This window comes from Lissotriton vulgaris, chromosome 1_1 (assembly GCF_964263255.1).
Source record: "Lissotriton vulgaris chromosome 1_1, aLisVul1.2, whole genome shotgun sequence".
Classification (NCBI taxonomy): Eukaryota; Metazoa; Chordata; class Amphibia; order Caudata; family Salamandridae; genus Lissotriton; species Lissotriton vulgaris.
In genome coordinates this window covers 870,821,067-870,843,284 of record NC_141685.1, presented here as the reverse complement: position 1 = coordinate 870,843,284, position 22,218 = coordinate 870,821,067, and the positions used below count along the sequence as shown (strand labels likewise).

The 22,218-nt window shown below is 45.9% G+C and overlaps 1 protein-coding gene across 1 annotated transcript in view; it reads right to left on the bottom strand.

Moving 5' to 3' along the window:
- Nucleotides 1-277: 277 nt before the first annotated feature.
- Nucleotides 278-22,218, bottom strand: part of ERP27 (endoplasmic reticulum protein 27) — a 95,871-nt gene continuing 73,930 nt past the window's right edge. The window contains exons 5-7 of the mRNA XM_086958113.1: nt 12,643-12,768; nt 1,796-1,993; nt 278-997 (exon numbers count right to left, since the gene is read on the bottom strand). Of these exons, the coding sequence (XP_086814239.1) occupies nt 947-997; nt 1,796-1,993; nt 12,643-12,768 (375 nt within the window). The 3' untranslated portion in view covers nt 278-946. The remainder of the gene's footprint in view (nt 998-1,795; nt 1,994-12,642; nt 12,769-22,218) is intronic.

Genomic DNA, 22,218 nt, shown 5'->3' with positions numbered 1-22,218 from the left:
GACTGCTGGGATAACCTCTCTTGAATATAATTTTCGAGTTATGATTTCAGGAGAAAGGTCTTTAGAAATGACTAATAATTTTGGGACTCTGCTCTGATGCCAGATTCAAACAATGCCTGTCTTAGATTCCTGTGCCTGGTGATCACCTTACTTCTTACTTCTCGGAAATACACTAATTAAGGAAAGTTCACCTGCAACGTCCAGTTTAACATTCAGTCCATGTGATTGTGTTCATTATTTTGGCTCAACATTAAGAAAACACTCCAATTCACAACTATTCGTTTGTAAATATGTCAATATTTAATATAGAAATTAATTAATCCATTTTGAAACGTACAGTGACCTGAGAAAGCAACATGATGGGTTATACCTGTCCCTCACTACACTAAAGTTAAACCCATCTGTCAGTGTTAGTTATTGCCACTGTGATCAGAGTCCTGCTTAGTAGCCAAGCGGTAACCAGAAGGCACTGTTTACACACAGAATTTACTGAATGCCAGTGCCTGACCTCTAGAATTGTTCACGAAGATTGCACACTCCATCAGCATTGACCGGCAGCACATCTAAGCAGTTACACATGTGCTTAACTCCATGGAGAGAACTCAGTCACCATCTGATGTTACGTTCCTGGAGTGGTGTAACAACTTCACGTTTGTGCATGGTCTCCAAGGTTTCGAAATGATGTAAAGGACTGATACGAAGTTCCTCGAGTGAGGTGAAAGAGTGATGCCACTTTCCAGTAAAAATGGTCGCTGTCAGGTTCTTACAGTGATGCCAGAGGCTGACATTAACTTGCCGGACTAATGTCAGGTTGAGAGAGATTGCACAGATTTGAGTTTGTGTTATTGGAGTTTTGGGAGGCTGCTTGTATTAATGTGTACACAGGAGGTACTGATTGTCTGGAGGTGGTGGTAGGGGCACGGACAGTTAAGGGATCCAGCTGGACTCAGAGTTCTGTCTTCGGAATTTTGTCGTCGGAATCGGCACTCTCTTCCTTCTGAAATTACCATCAAACAAAAACATTAATTAAATGAGGCAGTGTCTTATGTCCTCCTAAGTGAGGCTCTACTTGAGTGAATGAGGATGGTCATGGTCATGAGCAAGACTTCACTGAAGCAGCTGAATCTCAGAATATTGATAACAAAAATATCCTCCTGCATAAATATCATACCCTAAACATACTTTTCAGAAAATATCACTCCTTTGGGTGCAGACTTTCGACTATTATCTCCAAAGGGGCTATATTTTTGTAAATGATATTTAGGACACTACATCTTTGTCAGACGATCGTTAACTATGATATTTTGATACCATACCACTGAGGCGCAGGAGGCTTGGGGGGGGGGAGATGAGTGACACACCAGTGAAGCGAGTTATGCCGTTGATGGAGAAAGAGTGAGGTTTAAATCAAATGTGTGGGGATGGTGCTTTTAGAATGAGTGAGACAACAGCTAAATGTGGGGAGGCCTCTTGTTGTGGAGAGCTCCTTACAGTCGCTAGTGTTGAATAATAGAGGTGAATTTGCTCAAGATTAGTAAAAAACAATAAGGCCCACAAGAGAGACACAGAGGCGTACTGGAGCTGTGCCTCTGATGAAGATCCAACAGCTTCTCCCACAACATTCCATAGCACTAGTATAAATAAGCTTTCCTAGCGTTCTACATTCTAAATTCTATAAATCATACGTAGTCAGCCAAGCAACAACTTTACTGTATATACAATACCTCTGATGGGGAATGGGTGAGATCCCACTGAAGCGTGTGAGACAAAAGGCTGAAGAAAAGGAGAGGCTTACGCTGCTTTTTCCATCCAAGAAGCGCTGGCTGAAGTCTACTAGTCGTTCAGCCAACATTTCCTTGCTGTCCATCACATGCTGCTTCTCAGTGTCCACATGAAAAATGGCGGCTGCTGGAAGCTGAGCCCGTGTCACGTGGAAGTACGCCATCACTCGTTGGTTCCCCTTGACGGTGATGTCTACCAGTACACACAAGACCTGCAGCAGGATGAGGGAGGTAAGAAAGGGCTATTATTTGGAAGCTGAGGAGGTGTAGAAGACTTGGGAGCTAGGGAGAGGAGGGGCCAGACCAAATATACACAGACGTGCATGCCAACATTTTGAAATTAGAAAGAGAGATTTTGAAAAATAAATCGGGGTCTGTATTTTCTCCCCAGACTTTCATTGAAGCAGTGGAAAGTTCAGGCAGGTGACTTGAAATACAGCTGTTTTTAGCTTTAAAAATCAGGAGTCTCCCGCCTGAATCCGGTCTGTTGGCATGTATGAGAGATATCTTTATTACCACTTATCACACAAATTACGGCACTTGTCATGTGACTTGTTTTCTCTACATTGATTTAAGCATGGACAGCCAGGTTTTACCATTCAATGTAAGAGCTTAAGAGGAAGAAACAATATGGTGAGTGCTGTGTATATTTGGACAATATCGGTCTTATTTTGGGGTTCTATGTAGGGATGAGTGTCTAAGGATTTACGCATAAAAATTGCAGCAATGCTGATGTTATTAGGACTAGGTGTTTTTGATATTAAGTACCAATGTTTAGAAATGTACATTCCTTAACTTCTACCACATCTGGAATTTGCTAATTTCTTGGAATACAAACCTGCACGTATTTTCATGTTTCTGTTTTTTAGCAAGTATCATTTACAAATCAAACAAGTATTTGCAATGCAATAGGTCTCGCATTGGGAAAGTTTGAGCTATTGGTCTTGTAAATGACAATTTTTTTTATTTATGTGTTGGTTTTGAAAATAGCTAAATTAATAGCTTTGTCATTTACAATGCCAATAGTTATAACTTTCGCAAATGTGACACCTATAGCATTTGTAATGCAACATGTTTTGTATTTACGTGACTTATCTGTATTGATATTACAAATTACAATGGCTTTTAATTTTTTTAAATAATTAATACTTAAATAAAAGGGATTTTAATTTATAATGGCAATAGCTTAAACTTTTGTAAATAACTTTTGTGAAGATTATGTTCAGTGTATTTTATTGTGACGAAAATACAAGAACAGAAGTGAAATATTAACATCTTTTTGTGACATTTGTAATAAAGTTTGAAGCATTGAGAGAACATATTTGAACCAGTTCTTGTTGAATGGTTGCGCAGATTGATGCTGGGGTGGAAATGTACTATAAAAACAGGCTCAGAGCATGCCATAATATAACACACTTTGTGATGTGCTGTAGTGTAGGTGTGCTGCGTATCTGCTTGCGGTTGCATGTGTGTGTTGCAGCATAGATAAACAGCAACCGTTGCTGTTTATCTATGGAATCATATGTCTGTATTTTGTGTTTTCTCTGTTTGTGTCTCCGTTTGTTGTCTGTGCGTGTGTGCTTTTGTGCTTGTGTGCACGTTATGTCAATTTTTACATGTATCTGTCTGTCTTTGCTTTATTTTTTTTATATCTGTACATGTCTAAATTAGCTGATATGTGCGTTAGTGCTTGTGCGGTCATATATGCAACAGTAATGAATGTAACTGCATGAACGTGTGGGCTTGTGCTTGTGTGTGTGCGTATTAGGGGTAACTGTGCATGGTGTGGGTTGCATGTTAGCATCTGTATGACTGTATGTATTTATAATTGCCTGTGTGTGACAAGTCTTTGTGTGTGCATGCATTTTACTTGTCTGTGTGTGTCGGTGAATTTGTGTTTAAAGATTTGTGGCTTTGAGTTCCTGCCATGTTTAGAGAAAACCGCAATGATAGAGAAAGAGTGGGAGTGGGGGCTGGAGGAGGTGGACAGGTTGGGGGCAGAGAGGCGGTGAGCGGGTGTGGGCGGTGGAATGAGCAAGAGAGAGAGTCAGGAAGGGAGAGGAGAGGAGAGGGTGAGTGGGAATCAGAGAGAGCTGGGGGAGGCAGAGGTGCGTGGGAGAGACGGAGAGCTAGAGAGAGCGAGGGTGAGGAGGGAATATATAATTTAGCTGCATTCATAAAACCCTATGCGGCTTGTACCAGCGCAGCGCTATAAAAGTAACGGAATGATTGCAATTCTATGGTTCCTGAAAATAAGGGGAGAAATAATTGCCTGCAACGACCGGTAAGCACTCTGTACAACCGGCTCCCGACCCTAAGCACTTATTGGCTTTTCTAAACTGCCAACTAAATACTTATGGCACCCCTCTACTCTCTCCCTATTCTAGGATACGTACCCAGATTGAATCGGACGTAATCCTTTCTACATCGGGGACACCTAGAACCTCCACGCAATTCGGTAAGCCCCGCCGTCCATTGAATTCTCATTCTGAGTTAATCCTCTCTGGTCGGCCCATTTTTAGGTCTCGCCTGTCGATGCGCATGCGCATCGAGCTTGCGAGACTATGGGGGCTTATCCACTCTTGAACCAACTTGCAAGGAATCGTGGCGATTCCTTGCAGTGCCCGTGACTTTTAAGCTCAATGCGCATGCGCATTGAGCTTAAAAGCGCGTGCACATCAGTTCCCTCCCTCCCCTTATCTCTCTTCACTCCGTCTTGTTTTACCCGCTCCGCCCCCTCCCCTGCCCGCCGTGTCGCATTTCTCCTCCCCTTCTCTCTCTTCCCTCCGTCTTGTTTGTTTATTTTTTTACCCGCTCCGCCCCCTCCCCTGCCCGCCGTGTCGCATTTCTCCTCCCCCCTCCCCTTCTCTCTCTTCCCTCCGTCCATTGGTCACCTCTCTGCTGTCAAGGTAAATTACATCCGTATACCGGTTTATTTTTTCGTTGGCGCAATCGTTCTCTTTCTTCCTTAACCCAAGAATAATACGTGTGGCCCAGGGCCCCTTACATCCTTCAAATGTCCCTGCTCAGCAGCCCCGCATGCCTTCCCCAGCAGCACCGCACACACGCCCCTCCCCCGCTGTCCCCGGAGCAGCGCGCAGATACCCGCCCCCTCCCCCGGTGACATGTCTCTCGCTGCCTCTGTTTGTGTTGGTGCAGCGAGAAATGTTCTGTCACAATCCCGGGAAATATCACCACCTCCGGGGATTATTTATTAACAAGCGGGCTCCTGCCCCGCCTCTCTCCTCTCCTCATTCGATCTCTCTCATTCGGCTTCTTCTGCTGCTCTCCCCTCCTCTCCTTTCCCACGCTCTCCTCCTGAAAGTCGTCTTCGTTTTGTCTCACCGCTCTCCGTTTACTTTCCTGCCTCCCCCTCTTTCACCCCTTTCTATTTTATATCTCCAATTTTCTCCTTTTTAGTTTTATTTATTCCAGTTCGTGTGTCGCCTCTTTCTTCCTTTGCCCATCCAACCTCTGTTTTTGTTCTTCCTTTTTCGTTACATCTCCTGCCCCCTTTACAGCTCGTGTTCTTCCTTCCCCTCCCTTGTTCCTCCCCTCCTTCTCGCGTGCACCATGCAGTCCTTCCGCGTCTCACCTCTTTCCCCACTTTTCGACCTGCTAATCTTATAACCATCCTCTCCACTTTGCTGTCTCTTTCTCCACGTGGTCTGTCTCATTTCCCTCGTTCTCTGACTGCCTTTGTCCCAGTGCATCCTGATGCACACCACCACACATGGATGTCACTCTCTTGACACCTCTGCGCAGTCTCTCGTGCTCCTTCTTTCCTTCCGCTACGCCACACCCCCTCACTATACCATGCCATTGCACCTACTCCTCTACCCCCATCTCTGCCTACGTCTCACTTCTTCCACGTCATCACTTCCCCAGCCCTCCCTTTGCCCCTTCTCACCACCTTAAAGCATCTTCAGATCAGATGCACACTCTAAAGTGTGCACACACCCTTTTCATGCCCTGTCCTCCCTCTCATCGTGTACCCTCTAGAGCGGCACTCTCTTTTAATGCTCTTTCTTTCTTCTCATCACTTCTCTTTGCCCCCCCCCTATTTCTTACAATATCCCACCCTTGAGCCCCCTCCCTCACTTTCTTTTCTTCCCTTCTTACGCATCCACATTTCATTCTTTTCTCTCTTCCCTCTGCGCCTTACGGCCTTCCTCTTCTCCCCTCCACTATTAATTCTCTCGGAAGCCCTTTCTCTCCTTTTTCCTATGCTCGCTCCCCCACCCTTCTCCCGCACTTCACTTCTCCAGCCTCCGTCTCATCCTCTCATCCTTATCTCATTGTTTTCGTCCCCTCCGCCGTCGTCTCATCTGTATCTCGTTCTCTTCTCCGCTCTCGCCTCATTTTCTTCATTTTCTCTCCCTCTGCGTACCCGTCCTCATCTCCTTCTATTCTCCCCACCCCTATTTCTTATCTTCTGATTTTTTCTCGCCTTGCAGCGCCCTCCTTCACTTTTCCCGCGTAAAACCGTTCTCTTCTCCGCATCTCTTTTATTTTCCGTCCCCACTGCCATATACTTATCTCCTCTCCATCCTCCCTTCCCAACTCTTTCTGGCCTCACCCCGACCTCGCACCTTATTTCCTTCAGGACAGTCTGGATGCTTCACAGCTCCTCTGGCCTCTCTACCCCCCCCCAACCCTCCTCATCTCTTTCTTGCCCCCTCTCCAGCCTCCCTCTCCCCCCACCCCGCCCCTCGTGTCTTTCTTACCCCCTCTCCTCTGTCCTCCCCCCTCCTTCTCGTCTCTTTCTTGCCTCTCTCCTCTCCAGCCTCCCTCTCCTCTAGTCTCATTCCACTCCCATCTCTTTTTAGTTTCTTTTTTCCACCTACATCCTCACCCTCATCTCAGCCACTCCCCCTCTTCTCTCCACCTTCCATCCCTTTCTCCTGGTCCTTCTATCCCACTGCATCCACCACCGCATCCACCACCGCATCCACCACCACATCCACAACCACATCCACCACCACCATCACATCCACCATCACATCCACCACCACATCCACCACCACCATCACATCCACCACCACATCCATCATGAAATCCACCGCCACATCCACCACCGCCACATCCACCACCGCCACATCCACCACCACATCCACCACCACATCCAACACCACATCCACCACCACCACCACATCCACCACCACATCCACCACCACTTCCACCGCATCCACCACCACCACATCCACCACCACATACACCACCACATACACCACCAGGTGCAAATGCAATGTTCTTGGATTTTCGTCACAATAAAATACACTGAACATAATCTTCACAAAATTAAATTACAAACGTTTAAGCTATTGCCATTTATAAATTACAATAAATTTTCTTTAAGTATTAATTATTTACAAAATTAAAAGCCATTGTTATTTGCAATATCAACACATCTAAGTCACGTAAAGACAACACACATTGCATTACAAATGCTATAGGTGTCACATTTGCGAAAGTTAAAACTATTGACATTGTAACTGACAAAGCTATTACTTTTGCTATTTTCAAAACCAACACATAAATAAAAAAAGTGTCATTTACAATACCAATTGCTCAAACTTTCCTAATGCGAGACCTATTGCATTTCCAATGCTTGTTGAATATTGTTCCCTCTATACAGATACGTAGAGTGGTTCTTCCCCGTCCAGTGTTCGGATCTTCTGCCCCATCCCCTTGGGATACTGGACTTTATTTACCAAGTAAGTCTTACTTCCTTTCCTAGCCTTAGTTAATAGGATGTTATTCGTTCTACCATATTTCTAATGGGTCATTAATGATTTTTCTCAGGACTGAATACTCGTCACCGACTTTCTTCCTGATTACTAGTCCTCCACACTGATTTAATCAGGTATGCCTCAATATATGTGTCTACCCATAATACACTAGAGATTCGATCAGTGCTTATAATGACAATTAATTATCTTTTTAATATTAGGTTGTATGCCCCACTACCCCCGTCCAGATGAAGACCCACGTGCAAGGATCCCAACCATTCCTGCTCTAATAGGGTCGAAACGTCGACACACTTCCCTGTCTTCAAACACAGCCTCCTCCTACCCACAATGCTTGTATAGTATGGACATTGGGGCATGTGTATTTTGAACCACTGTGTTGATTTATGATCGCCTTACTGTGTATCTGACATTGAATTCATACTAATGTTTGATAGATACGTGTTTTTATTGTCACGAATTCCCCCTCACTTTACCCCCACAACTTCACTTCCCCTTTTACCCCCAGGGGCACTAATACAGCGACAATTTGTATATTTGCTTATCGTTGCTTTTTTCCTATTATGTGAATTAAACATTATAGTTGTATTCTTTGTTTACTGGATTTAATTAAATTGTTTCTAAATAATACGTTCTTCTCCCTTACTGGGACCCCTTTACTCATAACGCTAGATACCCAGGTCCCAGCGACTACATTGGGTTAACCCTCTTCTTTGATACCATGCAACGAAGGAAGCAGCGGTCTTTTCATTGGACGCGGTGAATAGGTGTCAGGGGCACATCAGGCGCGACCCTGAGCAGCGGCACCTGGCGAAGGGAGGCGGGGGCGCGCATGAGTGGAGCGCCTTCAAGGCTGCACTTAAAGCGCGGCTTAGTGCTGGCTATATTGAGAGGCGCCATTCCGGAAGCTTCCAGGGCCCTCAGTGGTGGCGTTTCTTGCTAATGCTGCGCTGATTTAAAGCCTCGAGCACACGATTCACTGCTCACCTGTTCCCCAGCAGCCTGACCTGCACCAGCTCAGGACACATCCTAAAGCACCCACCTGTTTACTCCGAACCACAGCGCAAGGCATCCCTGTACCCCAACATCCCAAATTACCAGGTTTCAGAAGACAACCCAATATGCACGAACCCCAATGCATAGAACTTCTACAGCATAGGCAAACTAGCAACCGGAAGTTCGGCAGCGTGAAGCCGGTCGTGGGGCGGGACTTCCGCCTTCTGCGTGAAGCCCGCATCCACGGAGTGCCAGAGAGCAGCATTGGTGACGCAGGGCTCCCATGCCTGAGGGAGAGCCCCGCGGTGGCTGCAGAAGTCAGGAGTGGCGGCGATGCGGTGAGTGGGGCTTAGTTGTAAGGGGGGGCGGGAGTGTGTGTGTGTGTGCAGGGGGGGTAGGGGGCGGCGGCATGTGTATGCGTGCGTGTCTGTGTGTGTGCGTGTCTGTATGTGTGTGTGTGTGCAGGGGGGCGGCAGCGTGTGTATGTGTGCGCGTGCCTGTGTGTGTGCAGGGGGGGTGGGGGCTGGCTGTGTGTGTGTGTGTGTGCGCCATTAGTGCATGCGAGCCAAGAGAAAGCAGGGTCAGTGTGAGCGTCTACGCAAGCGTGTCTCAGAGGCGCGTTCCCGCGGTCAAAACTGAGAATGGAAAAGCGAGCATCTGATGGGTGTCTACATTCCCAGAAACGGGTGACAATAGTTGTTGAGCAGACAGCAATCAATGCTTCGCATTGATTGCACGTCGAGCTCGACCTAAAAACGACTGTTGGTGTCAGGGAAGTGTCTGTGAAATTGTGATTTTTTTCCCACTTAGTTTTCACAAAATGTACTTGCCAGTATCTCACTGGAAATTTGAACACAAGGGCATACCTTAAGCTGAAAGCTGCACGTGAGAAACCAGCAGGTGACTTTTGGCTGTGGTTTTACTGTTCCTGCAAGGCATTTTCCTCTTAAACACGTCTCCCGAGGGCAAAGATCATGCAAACTTTTGTATCTGAGAAATTTCGTGACAATCATGTTCTATGATTTTGCACGATTTAAAAAATAATAATTTCACTCAGGCTTAGTACCAGGGGCTGTATGGATGGGTCTTTGCACATAGATGGGGGTGTCACTGAACATGGATGATGGTACCTTAAAATGATTTCCCCTCTACTCAAATCTACATTTGTACCCTTTACCCTGCCTTCTCTAATGCCCACCTAGCCATTCACTGACAAAGCCTAGTTCACCACTGGTTTACGGAGGTGGGTGGTGCCAGATGTAGAGAAATCCATATGAAATCAATGTACGCAGTGTAATAATGCACCTACTCTGTGGTTATCCTGAAAATCTGGCATGGCTCTGATGCACGAGGATGTTGGGCACGCTTACCCTAACATCTACTTTTGCCAGACTCTTTTTCGTGGCATCGAAATGCAGGAGTAGCATTTATGCAATGGTGCTTTCCAGCCTTATCAACTTTAATATTTTGACTGTGCCCCTGTCCCTTAAAACTAGCCCTGTCTCTCTGAGCCAGGAGGAAGAAAGAGGGTATGGCTTTGCTGGTAGCTCCAGTTGCCTTATGGTTCCGGACATAAGCCTGGAGCCTGAATGTAATGGCAAAGCGTGGCCTCCATACTGTGCAGTATAAACATGCGTATCTTGAGCCACCAATTGTGTTACTCAATCAAATGGTGTAACACATTACCCTTTATCAAAATTGTTCGCCTTCAAACATGGTACGAAAACCACTCATCAGCGTGCAAAGCATCAAACTGCTACTCAAATAGGACACACTATAAACACACGTCCTTCCAACCAAGGGCAACTATTTTGTCTCATCAGGAGTATGAACTACTATATACATTTTACTATAACACAATACACAAACTAAAATGTTGGCTACCATCAAAGTTTGAATAATTTCAAACATGGACCCTTATTAGCAATCTCAAACAGGGCACTTAAGAAAATGCAAATATTTTAATTATAAGCGAAGAAATTATTTTCATGAGCGTTTAAGTGCTTCATATATATTTATGCTTTGTAATGTGAGCAGCATATGCTGGCAACGGTTTGTAAGTAACTAGCCAACGTCTTCCTTATTATGAGTACCAACTTTAATGATAAGTACAGAAATGCCCTAAATGAAACTGACATGACTACATATTCCCAAAGTTAATTTACATAGTTTGCAAGATTGAGCATGAGAGACACAAGTCCATGTCTCTCAAAGACCCCACTAACACGCTCAACCTCTTCTACACCAGCTCCTATGAAGATGATGCCTTACCCCCATCCTAATGCCTTACCCCCATCCTTTATCAGACCCTCTCTGAGAAGCTTTCTCATCCCTACTAACCATCGTCAATGTCTCCTTCACTCAAGGCACCTTTCTTGAAGCTTCCATGTCAGGCCATATCCTCCCAACTCCCCTGCTGTGCTGGGGGCAGGGGAATTACTGGGAGCTGAGCTTGTCACGGCCACACCCGTTTCTTTGGAACGCTCAGCACAGCGGGGAAATTAGCCCTGCGTGCAAGCGTTGGAGCCGTTATGACGAGCTCAGCTCGTCATGAGCACATGGCGAGCTCAGCTTGTCACAAGCATGGGAGGGGTTAAGGATATGGCAAAATATGACCATATCATCCTCATCCTGCTGGAATGGCCTTGGCCCTTCTTGCTGGCATGCACTATCTTAAAATACACAGAAATCAGACCCAGAACCATCAACACCAACCCTTCCTCCAGCCCTACTGACGAGTGCATCATCTCTGGTGGTTCTCGGTACACCCGCAGTAAATAAAAAAGAAAAGACAAAGCAACAGGCCTTCTTCATTTTTGCACTGTAAATCTAGGACAAGATTCCTGTATCTATTAGGATTGCCCCAAACTTGCCTTGGGAGGCGCTGTGATTTGTTTGGTTCAGGAGGAGTATTTTATAATCAAGATAAACAGGGGTGGTGGCAGCGGGGGCACTAACCTGGGGTGGGGGGCTGTGTTTAGCATTAACTTATAATGTTAAAGCACCCGCTTGACAGTTCCTTGTGCAACCAACTTTCAGGCAGCAATAAAAATGTCAAGATAACTTTTGTAATTAATGCCCCTGCTAGAGAGAGATTGGAGTTTTGTCTAGTGGCAGTTGGACTCACCATAAAGTAGCGCAGAGGGTTAATATGTCTGTTGCAAAGAACAGATCTGTATTTTATGGGGATAGTTGAGTGGATTTGTAAAGTCGGCCTTTACCAACACTTTAAAACAAAGGAAATATATGTAAGAGAGGGGTTTTGGAGAGATGAGGGGCACTTTAGCTGTGTGGTAGTGAGGGAATCTAAGGAGGAGGTCGTGGGGAGGGGTGCCAAATAAGATTATCACACCAGGTGCCACCAGTGCTAAAGCTGTTCCTACGCGGTAGCCTATAGAAACAATGACTAAACACACTTTTATTTGGAGCCAGTCAGCTTCGTTGGAGGGACTCTGTTTCATGTCAGACCCCGAGCCTGGGCTCAGCTCGCCCATGCTAAGGGAATGATCTTTAAAACTTCTTGACAGTTCAGGATTGACTACCCATCAAACCAGTGCTTAATTTGAGCCGGTGATACCGGTACTTTACTTGCAAAACCTGCACATGGCGGCGCTGTTTGTCTTATTTTGCATGGAGCATAACAACAGTTGCTTAATAATTAAATATATATTAAAACCACTAATACCTGCCATCCAAAGCTATAAGAATAGCTTGGGCTGCATGAATTAGTCATTTTTAATGTATATTTAAAGTCTGAATTGTCACACTTGTATGAGTGGGATGAATAGTTGTGTTGGTACTGTTGTTGGCAGCGCTAGTGTGGGCAATGGGTGGTGCAAGTTTTAGTGGCCTTCTGACAAGGGAACCGGAACTTATTTTTTTTACAAATTCAGTACTGCATCAGACACCCCACCTACGTATGAAAATGGCGCCCACAGATACGCTGCTTCCAGGATATCGCTTCTTGCTTCGAAAGAAGGGGATGTTGGTCCTGACAAGAATATGTTTTGCATAACGTGGCGCAAAACACCCACGTTTGTGAGTAGGGACAGGACAGATGATCGGAGAGGAGACAGAAATGGAGAAAGGACTCCGGGGTCTCTTGCTCTACTCACTTTCCCCCTCAGGTGTTCCGCAGCTTCTCGAAAGGGCTTCAAGGCGTCTCGCTGAGTTTGGGAGGACTTGTCCATGAACATCAGAAGATGGACCCGCACCGAACTGTTAAAAAGACCGATGGCCGACTGCAAGAGACAGTGCAAGACGTGAGCAGTGACAATAGACACGGACTGCAACACACTGGAGGCCTGGGAGAAATATTCAGAAAACTATTAATAAAACAATTAACCATGGCTCCGAAGAGACGGTGCAAGAGTAAAACAGAGATAGACAAGAACAACCACAAAGAGACAGCTCCAGATGTGGAAGAGGACATATACATAAAATAAACCCACAGACACCAAGAGATCGTGCAAGTGAGAGAAGAAGAGAAAGCCAGTGATTGGGTACTGCAAAAGACACTTAAGGAGACGCACATAATATATCTCACAGCCAGGAGACGGTGCATGGGCGAGACGAGGGACACACAATGGCAATTACAAACAGCAAAAGATAGCACAACATGTGAGAGAGAAACACACATATTATGAACCACAGACCCCAAGCGAAGAGACAGAGCGAGACACAAGAACCATCACGGATACATAGGACGAAAGACAGACATCCGCACGTCATCCACACAAGATATGGGATCCACTCCGGAAATTATAGTCTTAGGAAAGAGACATACACAGGAAACAGATATAGACTGAAAGAGACATTAACAGGTGAGATGTAAACACTACACGGGCCACAGGTATGAAGAGGCAATGTTAGAAGTGACAGTTCTCAGGTCGCCACTGACGGCCCATCGCTCACTAGGTGACAAGTAGTTTTACGGCCCTGTGGGTGACAGCTGGCACTCGACCAGCCCCAACAGTGTTCCTACTTAGTGCATTTGCTGACACTTACGTGCACTTGGGGTGACAGCTAATCTACGCAGCAGGCGCAGTAACCAACTAGGCTATCTCACCAGATGTGATTACTCTACACTTCCATGTTCCTACCCGTAGCGCGGTCTCCATTTCTGCCAGTTATCTAAAACTCTGCAGATACTCTGACAGGAGCAGCCGAGGGCTGGGCTTGGTGTCGCTGAGTTTGACTGCCCTGTCCTTGCACACCCCTGGGAGCCTAGGCTAGTACGTGCCCAAACCACACCTCCCACTAGTCCAGATGTGACCATCTGGTAGAATCTGTCCCATTTTTTGACATCCCTTGAGGTTTGGGTACAGACACAAAGGACATACTGTATCTCTGAACTCTTATGTGAAGCAAGGACAAGATAATTTATGTGTTTATTTGTAGTTTTTTATAGCGCGAAACCGACCAGGAAGGATTGAATCGCTCTACATGTACATGAGCACCAGTTACATGTCACCACAAGGTTCCATTCATTTTATATTTTAGAGTTTTTAGCCTCGGGGAAATTAAGTGATATGACCAGAATCACAGGATGTTGAGCAGACAGACGGCGAGACTGGAAGAAACCGACACCCCAGTTCCAAAGTCAGCAGCTCTGGCGAGTAGCACAAGACCGCCCCCTAGCGTGACTGAGGGAGATACTGAGGAAGATGTTCTCCACTTGTCACTGATGATTTACGACTGGCAATTTATAATCTGGGCTGGCCGAAGGGGGTGAAGCAATTCACAAGAGCCCGCGGAAGTCCATCCACTTATGTTGTTGTTTGGGAGGGGAATAACAGGAGGTATTAGAAGTAACACCTGCCCCACCCCAGGGCATCAAGTGCTTGGGAACAATAATTTCATCAGTATTTCCTTGGGAGTGACAATCTCCCTGGCTTCCTTGGGTTAAGGCCCTATAAGGTAATGTTCAACTCCATGTGACGACTCCCTGCTTTTGGCCTGTATGGACCCGTCCTTTAAATGGGCCGGTACTGTCCGGTACTGAGTACCGGCACTTTTCCATTTTGGGAGGGACAGTAGTACCTGCACTTCTGAAGAAAAACTTAATACTTTTAATTGGAGAGTACCAGCACTTTTCAGAAACAAGCAGGCACTCTGGTACAGCGTATCTATGCTTCACTTCTGTTTCCATTTCAAGCACTGGTAAGGACTTTGAACAAAACCCCTCAAGTGCTCAGCGCACTACCTGTACGACACCAAATATCACCACAACCTGCATGGAAAACTGGACCCGAACTTGTATGCTGTGTTGCAGGCAGCTACGGCACTCAGCCCCCGTCCATCTTTCTACTGCACAATGGGAGGAGCTTAAAATATTCCCGTAAATTAGCTCTCCCCTCACTTGCTGTGCCTTCTCCCCTACAACCCCACACCACAAGCCAAAACAAAGCCCCACACCCATTTGCTACCTGCTCATTTTTGCAAAGAATGGAAAAAACACAGATAATTGGACCCTGTATTCTCGGTCCATGTGTTATTTCCAAACCCAGAAAGGTAACATGTAATCCTGTATTAACCCCTTTGCCGCGGGGCTAATTCCCCAGCGGTGTGGGGGGAAGGGAGGCCACTCGCGGAGCTTGTGACGAGCTCGGCTCATCACGCTGCACGGTCGCGCTGTGCTCATAATGAGCTGAGCTCGTCATGACCATGCCCGTTTCCATGGAATGCTCATCACAGCAGGGGAATTATCCCTGCGTGGGTGTTCTGAAGCGTTCATGACGAGCTCAGCTCGTCATGAGCACAGCGCCACTGTGCCTCATGACGAGCTCAGCTCCTCAAGAGCACCCAAGGTGTTAAGATTACGGTCACTGGAATTATGCCGCAAGAGAGGACCAAATTATGCAGCAGTGGGGACTACATTTTGCAGCAAGAAAAGGCAAATTATGTGATGTACTGTGGCACATATATTGATAGTATTATTTCATTACTTTGTCATTTTTAGAAATGTAAGCACTGCCTGGACAAAGGTTTCACCCCATTAGTACCAATTTTACACCCAAATACAGCAATAAGCAACAGGCAGGTGGCCAGTCAACCTTTACAAAGGGCTTTCCACTGCGCGGCAACACATAATACTTTGTTTTTTAGCAACTTTTGACCTGTACGAGCTGGAAACAAACTTTTTTTGTTCAACTCTGTAGATTACACAGCAGATGATGGATTATGTGGTATTTGAGCGAATCCGCAATTATGAGGAAAACACCACAGATGTAAAATCGCATAATTCCAGTGGCCCTGATAAAGATGCAGAATTACTGACTGGAATCAGTGATTCTGGTCCCCTGTAACCTTTCACCAAAGTACAGAAACTCATAAGAAGGGCTTTAAAATCCAACCTGAGCCAAGAAACAAACAACCGTCAAACACGTACATGCATATAATACTCAGACCCGCATATAACATATTCATAATTTAACAATGCATTAGTCTATTCCAATCTTGCTGCCAACATCCTATATGATTTGCATCTAAAGTGGAAAACCCCCTTTTTAGGTCTCGCCTATGCAGCATGTATGCCCTGCTTAGGAGGGGACCTTTTGCAATCGATCAGCATTTTGGCTAAAAGCGTGCATGTTTTGCATTGCTTTCTGGTGCAACGCGTGCACGTTTAGCGTTTCCCTTGCGGGAGCAAGCAGAGGCGCCATCTGTTAGCAATTATCGCGCTTGCTGCTCACTCTTGCAAGGGAAACGCCAGCAGGACACAGTGAGCGTTTGTCATTTGGTGAATGTTTGCGTTCCATTTTATTATACAGGAATGGCTGCTTTTATCTTAACACTTGCAGGCTGTGATTCCGAGTTTCTTCATATGTAATTATTCGGAACATTTCTCGTTGTGCTAAAACGGGCCGGCTCCGTGGAGGAGGGCGATGTGCCATCTGAGCGCTGCGAAATACATAGGACGAAGTCTAGAGCTGCTGCTGCGAACCGGTTCTGAGCGACGAGTCCGAGCAGTGTTCGGCATTCTCGGGGGTGGTAAATGCGCGTTGTGGATTTACTCACCCCGCTTTACAAGAAACAGAACCTTGTGCTATCAACGCTGGGGGACTGAGCTCGGTTAGAGGATCATGTCCTGTATGTAATTACCGGTCTCCAGCAGTGGGAGTGCCCAGCTGCAGTTGAGGACTATAATGGTTTATCAGCCTCCACACAGCCTCGCTTGTATGATCACGTGCACACAGCTACACCATTTCAAAAACGAAGGGAATGACGCATTATTTACGAAGCCTGCCACACCGCGATAAAAGGTTGCCGCTCCAACACATCATTAGTTTGTGAAAAAGTTATAGCCTTGGCAATATTGAATATTCAGTTGTATTGTCTGCCTTTGTTATTGATGTCAGACCCGCCTTTGGTGCATGTGGTTCCCAAGCATGGGTCTGTCCATGTCTCCTTTTCCGGCGCTTCCCGTTATCTCCATGTTTGCCCACAGCTCATCCACCTTTTACCTAATCTTTTCTGCCTTACAATGTAGCCTAATAGACGTGTGTCCTTCTCAATACTGCGCCTAGGTCCCGTCAGCCCTCCCCCCACATAAAATACCCCTATCCCATCATACTTTTCCCAAAATTAGCCATACCGTTTCAACTGCAATCAGTCTCCCACACCCTCACACTTCAGCAAGTAACCTCTTCAGAATCCTTTGCACTTCATCTTGCAGTCCCCCACCCCTTCTCTAGCTTGTCTTCCTTTAAAATGTTTCTAAAATCAGCCATTGCCATTCAGTGTTACAATTGACCCCCTTAAAGCCCTGACCGCACGACACCTCAAAAAGCAATCTGGAACTGTAGCACACTCGCCTATACTGCCATTAATTCAGCATCTTGTGAGTTGCAGCCTACCTGTGCCCCAGACTGCAGTGAGCAGAGTACAGGAAGTGGTAAGGAGACAGACTAGTGCTGTCTCTTCCCAAGACAAAAAGTTGTTTAAAAAATGATTTTCACTTTCTGTGTTTACTGTCTATGCCTATGGTTGTTACAGGTAAAAATTGTAGTTTTAGCCTGCCTGTAATTGCATATTTTATCACCTGTGCTGTGTTTTAAATTTGTGGTTTTCCCTGCCCATGATTGCCTCCATTTAGTGTGTTGAATTGTGGGATTTTCAGTCCAACCTCTGTAGTTTGTTCCTCTCATTCCATGGTGACAATTCTGTTTTCCCTCCAAATTTCTCATTTGCTCTGTGCTAAGACCTGTATGTTAAAACAGTGCACTCCCAGCCACCATTTTGTGTTCACAAGTCAGTGAAACCAGCCCCCCTGTCTCCCCCCCGCAACAGGGATATTTTCTACATCAGAGGGTGCTTCTGTGAGCTGTTTAAACTGTGTTTTACTGGGGCCTGTGCACTTCGTTTTTTTGGCCAGCAGGGGGAGTAAAGTTTTATTCAAACAGTATTGTTAGATTTCAAGTTAGTGAGGCCCTTAACTGCTGAAGTCCAAAGTGTGGATTGAGCCAGTCTGTCTCCTAGGAGATTCTGAACAGGAGAAGCAGCTTCCAACTCCCTGGCCAGCAAACCTTGTCTGAGGTCGGTGGGATCTTATATGGTCTGCTAGTGGTTCCTACATGTCTTCACTGATTGGTGGTTTTATCTGGTGTTTCTATTGGATTAGGGTTAATGTCCTCATTGGTTGGGTAATTGAGGGTTCTGATTGGTTTCTGGGTCTGTGATTCAACCATTCTAGGGTTGGGACTAGGGCTGGGTTAGGATTTCTTTTGGAAGTAGGGACTAGGGCTTCCTATGTTATTGGTTGTTGGGAGTAGGGTGGGACTAGGGCTAGGGTTAGACCTTTAATTGGAAGTAACGTTTAGGGCTTCTGGTGTGATTGGTTGCTGGACTAGGTGTGGGACTTAGAGTAGGGTTAGGCTTTCTATTGGAAGTAGGGACTAGGGCTACCTGTGCCATTGGTTACATGGACTTGTTTTGGGACTACTGGTAGGGCTAGGGCCTTTATTAGACGTAGAGATCAGAGTTTTTGAACTGATTGTGTGCTTGGACTAAAGCTAAGATTGGCTGTAAGGTCCTGGTCTTCTATTGGTTCATAGATTTTAGGGCTAGTGTTGTGTTTGGATAGTGTTAGGGCTAGGGTTCCCATTGGTTGAAGGGGTCACCTGATTACTAGGGCTATAAAAAAGGCCAGGCTTAGGGCGTCTCAGCCCGGGCGTCGAAGGGCAGAGAGGACAAGGGCAGTTGCCTGTTAGAGCCTGTTAAGGGCAGAGACGACAAGGACAGTTGCCTGTTTGAGCCTGTTAAGGGCATAGAGGACAAGGGCAGTTGCCTGTTTGAGCCTGTTAAGGGCGGAGAGGACAAGGGCAGTTGCCTGTTTGAACCTGTTCGAGACTGGTCGGGCTAGGGCCAGAAATGCTGCACTTTTTCTCATTTAGCAATACCCAGCCCACACCATCCACATCCAAAAACAGAGCAACACACTCACACCAAATGTATACCACACACAACACTATGCACAGATGAATGTACCAGCCTGCACTACAAACCCAACCAAACCACATCTACACACCTTACTATCCCAACTACCACACATATCCATCACCTACAAACAGTACACAACTCTATCCTATACCACTAACCAATACACTCATTACTAACACAACACCAATCAACACCATACATAACTACATCCCATCCAGACACACTCTCCCTGCTGTAATTACAACTAACAGACCTTCCATCAGTTGTCAAACAAACACCCTCCTCTCCCTTCTACCATAATAACACTAACACACAACACACACACTGCACACCACCACACTTTGTAACTCTTGCAACACATATACTTTCGATGTAATTATGGATCTACATATTTATCACTTTCTTCTAATTTAGCAATTCCAATGCACTACCCTATTTCTCAGCCTATACTTCGCTCAATATATCTTCTGGCCCAACCTTCTGACTCATCTCAAACTTCTTCTACTACTCCTTCCAATTCAATACCCTATCTCTCATCCTATACATCCATCAACATATCCTCTACATCCACTCTCTCATTTATCCCAAACCCCATACCACTGCTATGATTGCCAAAATAACCCTGTCTAGACTCTCTCCTTCCCTACCCCTCCTTGTATCCCCTGACACCTCTTTTGCTATACCGATTCCCTAAAACAAACCTTTCTAAACTCTTTCTTCTGAGTCCTCCATTCCAAACCTCCTTTTTACTCACCCAAAAGCCTCTTCCTATTGCTAAGACTTAAAATAAATAAATAAATAAATAACATCTTTCACTCTTTTATCCCTCCATTATCCTTTTCAATTGAAATTAACAGACTAACATGTTCACTTCTCAAATTCAAAAACCACAGTTGAAAAACAGAATGCAGCACAATGTCATACATTCACCCCAGTACAGAGATCTGGGCCTAAATCCATCGTTTTTTTGCACTCCACACCACCTCAGTTCAGACATGGCCATATGCAAATCAGTCTGACCCTGTGCCTCATGGGAACAGTCCAGCCCGAACTGCCAAGCCATGCCTTCCCTGGACCGAAAACAAGCTTCCGAGGACCGGTTTCTGGCATTCCAGCCGTCTTCAGCCCGGCTTGCTTGAATCCAGAGTTGTGGAGAGCATGGGACTCACGTCTGAGCTTACCCATCCCACTCGGGGTGACAAATGCAACAAGCATTTACAATGCAACGGTTTCGCCTTTGGAGAAGTTAGAGCTATTGGCATTGTAAATGACAAAATGTGTACTTATGTGTTGGTTTTGAAAACAGATAAATAAATGGCATTGTCATTTACATTGCCAATAGCTTAATATCTCGCAAATGTGAGAACTATTGTACCCTACGGACGAGCTCAGCAGACAGCAATTACTACCACACACACACACACACACACCCAGAGCCACACACACACACCCATAGCCAGCCCCACACACCCAGAGCCAGCCACACACACCCAGTGCCAGCCACACCCAGAGCCACACACACACACCCAGAGCCCCACACACACACACAACCAGAGCAGTCACATACACACACCCACTGGAGTAGTCACACACACACACACACACTGGAGCAGTCACACACACACTGGAGCAGTCACATACACACATACACACACTCTGGAGCAGTCACATACACACACACACACACACCCTGGAACAGTCACACACACACACACACCCAGGAGCTCCGGCAATGACGGGCAGATCTGTCTTCCAATGGCTAGCCTCCATTTATGGAGCTATCCAATGGAAGACAGAGGCGGGAGAAAGCTCCATACTTGTTTACAAAAGTTTTCGCCTGCGCGATACTGCTTGCGCAGTAAACGCCAGGCGAAACCTAAAAATGACTAAAGCATGGGAAGTCTCCATATGTCCTGCTAGTAATACTTATTTACACACTAGGACTATTGTTAACCAGACATATTTGAAATAAGAAACAGGATAAGAAGACCACCAAAAGGTCAAATATGATTTACATTCACTCGAATTCTGTACAATGTGAACAACAATTAAATCAAAAAAGAAAACGCACTTATGAATTATGCCTCTCTGTGGACCAAACTAAAACAAAAATAAAATACACTATTTTAGTGGTATTCCGAAACATCAACTTGGACAATTCTTCCTTGATGCTTTGTACATCCACACAGTGCTATTTAGGGCACCCAAAATGCATTTGTGAGAACCCATATTTCTGAAAAGAAAACATGATTCTGCTTTACCTTTATCCATGGCCTGAAAGTAACTGAATCAGTAAGTTGTTCCCTACACGCAAAGTCGATTTCTGTGATCATCATACAGATGCTGATTCAATTGCCCAAAGTTTCAATGCAAAGGAAGAGAAAACAAAGAATTTCAGTATGTCCCAATACTTTGGAAAACCTTTTGAAATAACACAATCTGCCTACCTTAATAGAAATTCAGTAACCCTAATAATCTCCCATTTAGCTGATCATAACAACGCACAGTATTTTAAACACACACACACGCTCGCATGTCACACAATTCTCGAATAAACGGAAGCACGCACACATTGTTATATACCTAAACGGGTACACACACACTAGCATGTACATACACTTCTTCCAGCATACATGCAATGCTCTCTTCAGACATGGCTTTTCTCTAACGCTCATGCACAATCCCCTATGTATGGATAAACACACCCCGTGGAGCTGCAGTACCCTGGCTCCCCCTACTCGGCGTGCCCATCCGCGGCTGGCAGAGTGTGTCCTTTTAGGGCACGTGTGCTGTGACTGACACCTCTTACCAGTGACAGCCTCTGAGCTGTGGAGGGGCCGCCGTCCCTCTCAGCGAGTGTGGCTGACACTAACCGGCCTGCCTGCACTTCACCCACATCCTGCAAGCGCCTTACCCTATCACACGATAAGCATGAGCGGGGGGTGTGGTGCGCAGCCCACTCACCCCAAGAAATATCACCAAACTTCTTAAACTGCCAGGCAAGCTTCCATGAAGTGCCAAGCTCGGCGTATCTGCGCCTGCACACACATCGCCAGCTGACCGCAGGTTCGAATCCCACCCGGCAATATAGTGCGAGGGAACATTGACACACATAGCACATGCTGACCTGCAACAGTCCACACACAGCAAGACAGTGTTGTAAAAGCGCGGCGAACCACGTCAGACTGCCTCTGTTGCGCAGTAGGGTTGGCACAGGGTCAGTCTCGCGCCAGAAGGGGCCAGAGGAGCTG